At 26.5% G+C, this 10,638-nt stretch overlaps 1 protein-coding gene across 1 annotated transcript; it reads left to right on the forward strand.

Annotated features, from left to right (window-relative positions):
- Positions 1 to 7,497: 7,497 nt before the first annotated feature.
- On the forward strand, positions 7,498 to 9,528 carry LOC111371907. The gene is made up of 3 exons (XM_022994059.1): positions 7,498 to 7,597; positions 7,814 to 8,068; positions 9,410 to 9,528. Exons 1-3 carry the CDS (start codon positions 7,498 to 7,500, stop codon positions 9,526 to 9,528), a joined length of 474 nt encoding a protein of 157 aa, XP_022849827.1.
- Positions 9,529 to 10,638: the final 1,110 nt, after the last annotated feature.

Genomic DNA, 10,638 nt, shown 5'->3' on the forward strand with positions numbered 1-10,638 from the left:
AAGGCATGGCATATATGTATTTGGAGTAGGAGAGGGAATGAGAGTTTTAGTAGAAATGGAATTCATATAGCCATTATTTTGCCTTTTATCTTACAAAGAATGCTTTCCTATTATCTTACAAAGAATGCTAGACTATGAATTATTTAAAAAATAAACTATCAAACCAATTGATAACGTGTTATAAACTAGAGAGAAAAAGATAGAACAAAATAGAGAAACCAATAAACTTGTGTGTTTTATTAAAATCAAAGCTCCATATTTGTATGAGAAAATTATGGATAATAGGGATACCGGATACAACAGTCTTAGTAACTAGGCCTGCAGGGTATAAAAGTCATTCATAAATATTACTATATTTACAACACTTTGCTTATTCATTGGGTTAGATTTAAATTAATGGGATATGTTTGATGGGTTGGACAACAGCATTTTGTGACCTTTAACTTTTTTTTAAAAAAAATTCCTTCTAAATGTAGTTCTTAATTGTACTGTGCCCCTCTTAAACGGCCTCAGATTTGGCCCTATTTCTTTATGGCATACAAAAAGTTCATAAAAATTTGATGACTTGCAAATTGCAATATCAAATTTTCGTCACTTTATTATTTATTAAAAATTATTTTTACAGAACTCTTTCACAACAATGGTACATTCTGTCAAATAATGAAATTCCATCTTACCTATTTTTGATGAAATTTGTTGTAGAAGCTTACTACAAAGATCGTCAAATGGGTGATTTCGGTACTCAGTTTCAGTTCACCTTTCTTTACCAAACAATCAACCCAAATTGCTCCAACCCACAACCAATTTATTTACCTCGGTTGCAACTCAATCTCATCCACAAAGGACAAGATAATGGTATTGATTTGTAGTCACAAAGGCAAGAAGAAAAACAAGTGAAAGAGGCACAAGAGGAGATCAAAGACACAAAAAACCACATGTATTGGAAGCACAAAGCAGCATATTTTTCTCCTGTCCATACACAAATCACACACTAAAACGACTAGGGTAGGAGCAAATATATGTAGGATTATGTTAGACTTTCGTTGGACCAATGATAAGGTTAAATGTGACAAGATTCAAAGTCATCCAAGAGGTAATATAAATCATACACTTAAATGGCTAGGGTAGGAGCACATATATTTAGGATTAAGTGGGTGCGTATACGGGGCAACCGCCTTGCCTTAAACAGATAACGGAGCTGAAAAATGCCCAGGGGGACAAGGAGCGGAATAACCCGTCTAGCCCCGTTGCTATATATATCTTGCCTCTATATAAAAGAGAGGATGTTATGAATACTATTCATTTTTGGTATATGTTTACACTTATCTGGTTTCGAACGAGTTTTTTTGTTGTGCGTAAAAAGGTTGTATTGGGCATACCAGAATTGTTGTGTGACATTGCACAAACCAAATTGTAACTATCATTTTACACCAATATTAATTAAAAAACAAAACTAAATGATTAACGAATTAAAGAAAAAAAGAATTGCAAGCAAAAAAAAAAATTGTTATAAAGTTTTTTTTTACATAAATTGAAATAATTAAAATTAAAAATAAATAATATTTGATTAATTAAAATTGAAAAAAAATATGTTTTATCATAAAACGAAAAGAATTAAAAATTTTATATAATGGAAAAAAATATTTATAATATGAAGAAAAAAGAATTTTAAAACAATTTTTTTAAAAATATAATAAAAACAAAACAAATTAAACAAAAGAAAGTTACAAAAATTAAATAAGAATATATAAATACTATTTAATTAAAATTGAAAAAATTAAGTTTTATCATAAAGAGAAAAGAATTAAAAAGAATTTTTAATGGAAAAAAATATTTATATGATGAACAAAACAAATTTTTTTTTTTTAAATCTCTCCATAACAGGGAGAGAATTCTCAACTCAATTTCCATGTGATGGATCTTTTTTTTATTTTTTTTGTTTCGTTCAAATTATAAATATTTTTATTTAATTTTAAAATTCTTTTTAATTCTTTTCTCTTTATGATAAAATTTAATTTTTAATTTTAATTAAATAATATTTATATGTTCTTTATTTAATTTTCGTAACTTTCTTTTGTTTAATTTATTTGTTATTATTATTTTTAAAAACAATTGTTTTTAAATTTCTTTTTTCTTCATATTACAAATAATTTTTTGTTTGATTTAAAATTCTTTCTATGTCTTTCTTTTCTCTTTATGATAAAATTTAATTTTTAATTTTAATTAAATAATATTTATATATTCTTTATTTAATTTTCGTAACTTTCTTTTGTTTAATTTATTTGTTATTATTATTTTTAAAAACAATTGTTTTTAAATTTCTTTTTTCTTCATATTACAAATAATTTTTTGTTTGATTTAAAATTCTTTCTATGTCTTTCTTTTCTCTTTATTATAAAACTTAATTTTTTAAATTTAATTAAATATTATTTATTTAATTTTCATAACCTTCTATGGTTTATTTTATTATATTTTTTTGAAAATTGGTCTTAAATTTCTTTTTTCTTCATATTATAAATAGTTTTTGATTTAAAATTCTTTTTAATTCTTTTCGTTTAATGATAAAATGTAATTTTTTCAATTTTAATTAAATAATATTTTTTTAAAATTTAATTATTTCAATTTATTAAAAAACTTTATAATAATCTATTTTTTTTCTATTTTTGCCTACAATTCTTTTTTTTTTTTGTGTTTATTAATTTGTTAAATCATTTAATTTATTTTCTTTATTAATATTGGATTGGATGAAGTGAAGTGAAGTGAAGTGGTGTGTGAAAATGGAGAAAAAAAGTTATTATAAATTTTTTTAATTAAATTGAAATAATTAAAATTAAAATAAATATTATTTGATTAGTTTAGAGAAAATTATGTTTTATTATAAAACCAAAGAATTTTAAATCGAACAAAAAATCATTTATAATATGAAGAAAAAGAAATTTTAAAACAAATTTAAAAAATATAATAAAAACAAAACAAATTAAGCAAAAGAAAGTTACAAAACTTAAATAAAGAATATATAAATATTATTTAATTAAAATTTAAAAAATTAAGTTTTATCTTAAAGGAAAAAGATTTTAAAAGAATTTTAAATCGAAAAAATATTTATATAATAAACAAAACAAATTTAAAAAAAAATTAAATTTCTCTCCTCCGTGTTATGAAGAGAACTCTCTCCATGTTATGGAAAGAAACTTTCCATCATGTGATGGAGAGTTATGGAGAGTTTTCTCTATGTGTTATAGAGAGAAATTCTCCATTTGTTTTTGTTTTTTTATTTATTTTTTCGTAACTTTCTTTTGTTTAATTTGTTTTGTTTTTATTATGTATATTTTAAATTGTTTTAAAATTTCTTTTTTTTTTCATATTATAAATAATTTTTTGTTCGATATAAAATTCTTTTTGTTTTATGATAAAACGTAATATTTTCACTTTTAATTAAATAATATTTATTTTTTATTTTAATTATTTCAATTTTAATTATAAATATTTTTTTTCGCTTCTTTCTTTTCTCTTTATGATAAAACTTACTTTTTTTCAATTTTAATTAAATATTATTTATATATTCTTTATTTAATTTTCGTAACTTTCTTTTGTTCAATTTATTATTATTTTTTTAAATTTCTTTTTTCTTCTTATTATAAATATTTTTTGATTTAAAATTCTTTTCGTTTTATAATATAACGTAATTTTTTCAATTTTAATTAAATAAATGTTATTTTTAATTTTAATTATTTCAATTTAATTAAAAAAACTTTATAATAACCGACTTTTTGTTTTTTTTTTTTTTTTTTTTTCCCTCCATTTTTTTTTTTTTTTTTTTTTATTTTTTTAATTTCTTTGTTTTTTTTTTTTTTTACCTACAATTCTTTTTTTTTTTGTCTTTAATTTGTTAAATTACTTAGTTTCTTTTATTTATTAGTATTTAATTGAATGAAGTGAAATAGTGTGTGAAAATGAAAATATATTGCAACGGAGCTGGTGGTTGCAGTGAAGTGGTGTGTGAAAATGAAGAAATGGTTGAAGACAAGACGACGTCGTTTTTTGCTTCCATGATTTTTTAGTAAAATAAATCATTTTGCTATGTGATAAAATGGAAAATTTCACTATTCGTACCTACAATAACTTCCACTTCCTCTTTTATATAGTGGGGACTGTAACTTCCACTCCTTCTTTTATTTAGTAGGGATCTTTTATATAGAAGGGTTAGGGATTATTGGGATGACAAATACACAAGTGAGATGCTTTTAGCTTGTCAAAATTGGCTTTAACAGTAATTCCTATCTCACCCTTGACATGAACAATTATGAAAAATATGTCAACTATAAATTTGAGGATAATTGTGGCCAATTAATTATTAGAGAGAGGGCATAACTGTTTCCCCAATTTTTCAATTAAATCATGTTAAAAAGCTTTCATATCATACACGTAGTTACTTTCAATTTTTCAACATGTGTGGGCCCACTGTGCATTGGGAAGTGGGTTGCTTTAATGTGGTCAGTAACGTGTATGATGGAAAAATTACGTTCTTCTTTGCTTTCCCATTTTTTTCTACTTTCTTCAATTTCTTTGCTTTCCCATTTTCTTTCTTGAGATAGTTAAAAAAAAAAAGGGAGAAAGAGACAACTACACAGCAATTTCTTCATTCTGCAATTGCATTGGTTTTCTTCATCTTATTGTGATTTCTAATCGACAGATATAGTGAGTCGTCTTGTTGTGATTTTCAACGGGTTTTTTCATCCAACTATGATTTCTTCATCTTTTTATGTATACAGTTCTAATTCTGAGTTCGTGAAATTAACAGGTTGTGTGTTAATATTAACAGAGAGAGATATATAATTTTCTAATTTAATTTATGCTTTCTGTCATTAAAATTGTCTATCTCTGTAATTGTTAATTATTTATTTATTTATTTTTATTTTTGAATTTCAAATGAATTATTGAGTTTAGAGTTCTAGATTTTTAAGTTCTTTCTTGATAAATTGATTTTATCTTTTGCTTCTCTTTTATGGTGGATTTTCGCAAGGCTTATATGTTAAACAAAGAGAGGTATATAATTTTCCAATTTAATTTATACTTTCTGTGATTAAAATTGTTTGATCTTTGTTATTGTTACTTTTTTCCTGAATTTCAAATGGATTATTGAGTTCACAGTACTAGATTTTTAGTTCTTCTTGATAAATTGATTTTATTTTTTGCTTCTCTTTTATGGTGGATTTTCGCAAGGCTTATATATTAGCAAGTTTTCTAAAGAGGGAATTTTGATTGGTTTGTGATTTATATTGAATCTATGTTTGGGGTTCATATATTGATTCTAAGTATATTTGAATTTAGTACTAAATTGCTGAAATTTTTGTAGGTGCCTCTTGTCGTGTTTATGAGTTAATATTTTGTTTTTCTTTGATTTTCTATCTCTAGCTCAAGTTTAGGCAATCCAACTTCCATTCACTACAAATCAGTTGCTAATTTTCGCAAATATTGTTAGACTAAACTTTGTTTGGAATATATTAGATTTTACCTAACCTAACTTTCTCTAGAGAATGTGGAGATAAATAAGTTTCTTCTTAATATTATTTTGGTTTAAATCTTAAAAATATTAACATTTTCGTAAGTCCATGAATTAAAAGATCAACCAATTAATTGAGCTAGGTCACCAATGCTCCTTAGGAAATTTTTTATATCTATATATATAAATTTATGGTGAATTTTAACATCTGACATTGAACTTTATTTTGTTTCTTTTCTTTTTCTTTGGTCACACAATTGAAATCTATTAGGTTTTTTTTTCTATTGGATTGTATGAGATGGCAGCAACAATCTGTAATGGCCTTGAGGTGGAGGTCTTATATGTCATACATTCCATTAGAAAACTTAACAGGATTAAACGAAGTGACCAAATTTTTTCACAAAAAATAAAATAAAATAAAATAAAAAATGTAAACATCGAGTGTCTACTCTAGCTCAAAATAAAATTTGATAATTAAAATGAAAAATAAAAAGTATGTTTACAAAGTTTTTATAAACAATTTATTTAATAGATAGTTAAAAACGAATGAAGGATAAGCGGATGGTAATTGTGAATTTTTAAAATGTGTGAATATAAAATGACTTAAATGTTAATAAATAGTTTATAAACATGAGCCAAGCATGGACTTAAAATCTACCGATTTTAACCATAGAAAAGTCTTTTGCCTTTATTTTTAGTGGAAATGACTTTATAGAGTAGAAAGATTGATCTTGAAAAACTAATGGGTACTTGAAAACAAAAAGTTATTCTTTGTCTGCTCTACTATTAATAATCTTTCTAAGATTTCCACACTCTGTTCCTCTGTCAGTAACTAGCTTCATATTTCCTTTGTTTTCTATGCTTACATATTTTCATGTAGTTGCTGTTACTTACTTTTAGCTCCAACTACTTGATAATTTTTCTTCCTTTATTGATCGACATAATGGAACCATATGCTCATCAAGAGTCATGTTTGTGTAACGTTGAAACTACTTCTAAAAGTGCAAGTCAATCACATGATGTATTAGTTCATCAACAACGAGATTAAAGACGAAGAGATCGACAACATCAAACTGAAACTGGATTCATTAAACATCATAAAAGAATTATTCAACCTATTTTATTTACAAATAATAATTCTCATGTTGTCCATGTACATGAACCTATAACATACCATCATTCTAAGCCTTCTAATTCCAACAATGAAACATTGAACATATGCAATACTAAATTACTAGAAAGTTCTAACCAATTAAATGTGCCATGTATTGCATATGTATTACCAACATCCAAATATTGTAAAGATTGTGGTGCAAAAAAATTCTTGTTCTGATGGGAAAGTTAATATCTCCGTGTTTGATCCGCAAACTGAACTATCCAATTTTTTACTTCTAAAGAACCTACATGTATGTAATTCAAAAAAATTGTGAGGAGATATAATAATCATTTTGCATTCACTTCATTTGAGGTAAAGTATGACAAAGAACTATTTAAATCATACAGAGGTATCTACACATTTAAGATTCAAAGTCAAGTATATCATTACGTAAATCCACTTATGCCAAAAAATAACACTTCTTCTTATATGTAGTTATATTTTTATGACACAGATAACAAAATGGAGAATCTTACTAAAATTTCAGAGAATTTTGTTCAATCTACTTTGATTAGTTTAATTGAAACCCTTAAAAAAATTCGTATAGTAGATTCTTTAGGTCTTTACGTAATATGAAGAATTTGCATGATCATCTAATACAAATAAGATGCGATCCCAGCCTTAATCAAAGAGTTTTCAATACTCCTATGGCATCTCAATTTGCTACTGTATGGGTTGAAGATAATGAAAATACAAATGTTCGTACTCGAGACATTACTATTTACAATCATTTTGGTGATTCACATAAGGTTCATTACTACTATGATTGTTATGGTCCTTTACAATATCCTTTGCTTTTCCCATATGGAGAATTTAGTTAGCATGAAGGTATTAAGAGATGCAACAACAAATATTTCAATCTCAACATGTGTCTAACTTAGATAGTTTTCCTAGCACAGCAACTTTCGCATCTAAAATGATTGAAAAAGAGGATGAAGGTTTATGTATATATTTTCTTTATAGTTCTACTTTCTACAAAGTAAATTAATAAATGAATATATAATATTGACCTTTTCCATCATGTAGTGCTTAATGGAATGACGAAACAGTCTCAGGTCTCTCGCCAAGAATATTATTCATACGAATTCTAGATTAGGCCTCTAGTAAGTCTTTATTGCTTCACACTAGTAGATTATTTCAACAATTTGTTGTAGATATGTATGTTAAGATTGAAATTGCTAGGTTAGAGTATTTTCGTAATAACCAAAAAAAAAAAAATTGTGCTGAACTATATCAAGCAATTGTAGATTGTGTTGAAAATGAAGAAATGAGAGAGTACAAAATTGGAAGAAAATTTGTCTTACCACAATCTTTTATATGTAGACCTAGAGACTTGCTAAGAAAATACATGGATGCGATGTCTATTGTGCAACGTTATGGAAAATCAGACATATTTTTTACTATGACAGGTAATCCAGATTGGCTAGAGATTAAGCAAGAACTAAAGTATAATTGTGAAATTCAAAATCGACCAGATCTAATTGTACGTACATTTCGAGTAAAATTAGAAGAGATAAAAAATGATTTATACAAGAAAAACATCTTAGACCTTGTTGTCGCACATGTATATATGATTGAATTTCAAAAATGAGACTCCTTCATGCGCATCTATTATTGATTTTCAAATATGGCCATAAAATTTGTTGTGCTGAACAGGTTGATACGATAGTATGTTCTGAAATTTCTGACAAAAATATATACCCCCATTTTCATTCTATTATTGTTAAACATAATATGCATGGTTCTTGTGGAAACCTTAATCCTAAAAATGTATGCAGGAAGACAAATAAATGTTGCAAAAATAAATACCCTATTGTAACATGATTACATTTGGTGATAATTCATATCCGTTGTATAAGCGTAGCAATAATGGCATCTTTGTTAAAATTAGATGTTATGTCAGATAATCGCTGGGTTGTAACATATAATCCTTGTTTAAGTACGAAATTTGACTGTTACATTAATGTTGAAGTATGCTCTTCTATTAAAGTTATAAAATATTTGTACAAATATGTATACAAAGGACACAATCATATTAATTTCACAATTGGCACAAATGAAGTAGAGAAAGAAATTAATGAAATTTTTGCTTATCAATCTACTAGATGGATATCTCCACCTGAAACTATGCGGAGAATTTTTTCTTTCAATTTGTCAAAAATTTGTCCTACTGTTTATTCTTTACAATTTTATATTGAAAATCACCAACAAGTGACATACAATAGTTATGATAATTTATTTACTATCATTGAGAACGAAAATACGAAGAGAAAAATATTGACAGGATTCTTTCGAATGAATCAAACAAATGAATTTGCTCGAATATTGTTGCATCAAGATTTTCCTACAAATTTTGTTTGGAATACTAATACAAAAATTTGGACTTCGAAAAAGAAGCAAATTGTTATAGGACGAATTGTCACAGCAAATCATTTTGAAGAAGAAAGCTATTTCCTCCACATTCTTCTTAATCATATTCGAAGGCTAACATCATTTATTGATTTATCAACTTCAAATGTAGCAACTGTTACAACTTATAAAGAGGCTGCATTTTTACATGGTTTAGTAAGCGAAGATAATCATTGTGAAGAATGTTTATCTAAAACTATTTTTTACGAAATGTCAAATTCTTTAAGATGACTATTTGCTACACTACTTACGCTTTGCAACCCCTAATCATCCAAAATTATTGTGGGATAAATTTAACACTTATATGATAGATGGCTATCTACATGAAAATATATCTACAGAAATTGCTAAAGTACATGCTTTACAAGATATTGGTGGTCTTCTAAAATCATTGGGTATAAATATAAATGATTATGAAATAGTTCCATTCAATGTAAATATAGATGAGATGAAAGATTGAAAAAATGGTTATAGAGGAGACGACCAATTTGGACATCAAATGAGACTGTGCTTGTGTAGCGAGTTTAAATAAAGAACAACAGTTTGCATATGATGCGATTATGGAAACAGTTAAATCAGAATCAAGTGGTGCTTTCTTTATTGATGGTCCAGGTGCTATGAGGTCTCAAAATTTGATTGCTTTAGCAACTGCATCTTCTGGAGTATCTGCATCTCTATTACTTGGAGATCGAACAGCTCATTCTAAATTTAAAATTCCTTTAGATACATATGATGAAGTAAGTTGCTCTATTAGCAAGCAATCAGCTTTAGGAACTTTACTCAGAATGTGTAAGCTAATAATTTGGGATGAAGCACCCAAGCTAAATCGTTCTTCTGTTGAAACTGTAGATAAAATGTTTAGAGATATACCGATTGCAATTTGCCTTTCGGTGGGAAGGTGAATGTTCTCGGAGGAGATTTTTGACAAGTTTTACGAGGATAAAAAGAAGGATATAATGAAAGCTAGTTTAGTCTTCCATGACCTATGACCTTTGTTTATACATCTACCATTGATTGAGAATATGAGGGCTAAGTTGGATCTCACATTTTATTATTATTTACTTAGAATTAGAGATGGAACGGAAGAAGAACATACTTGTAACTACAGTAAGCTTCTAGAGAGTATCACTCTACCATTTGAAGACTAAATTCAGTCTCTAAAAAAATTGATAAATCGTGTTTTCCCAAATATTGAAGTATATGCTAATAATTTACATGTGATGGCAAATCGAGTTGTTCTTACGCCTACAAATGAATGTGTTGATCGTATTAACAGAATTTTACTCGAACAAATTACAGGTAAAATTTTCACATATTTTAGCTTCGACGAAACAATTGAGAAATCAGGACAGAGCTTGTAGGAAGATTTTTTGAATAGTTTAACCCCAAATGGTATGCCATCTTATGAATTGAATCTTAAGATAAATTGTCCTGTACTATTATTGAGAAATATTAATCCTTCCAAAGGCTTATGCAATGGGACACGCCTTACTTATCAAAAATTTGAAAAGAATGTAATTCTTGCTAAAATCACAATTGGTGAATATTGTGGAAAATATGTTTTCTTAGC

The sequence above is a fragment of the Olea europaea genome, chromosome 23 (assembly GCF_002742605.1).
Source record: "Olea europaea var. sylvestris chromosome 23, O_europaea_v1, whole genome shotgun sequence".
Classification (NCBI taxonomy): Eukaryota; Viridiplantae; Streptophyta; class Magnoliopsida; order Lamiales; family Oleaceae; genus Olea; species Olea europaea.

Excerpts from the sequence above, each read along its gene's own strand:
- LOC111371907 (XM_022994059.1), top strand. The coding sequence starts at position 7,498 with ATGCAACAACAAATATTTCAATCTCAACATGTGTCTAACTTAGATAGT. Across the intron at positions 7,598-7,813 it reads GATTGAAAAAGAGGATGAAG|ATATGTATGTTAAGATTGAA; the intron begins GTTTATGTATAT and ends AATTTGTTGTAG. Across the intron at positions 8,069-9,409 it reads CATATTTTTTACTATGACAG|AAATTGCTAAAGTACATGCT; the intron begins GTAATCCAGATT and ends ATATATCTACAG.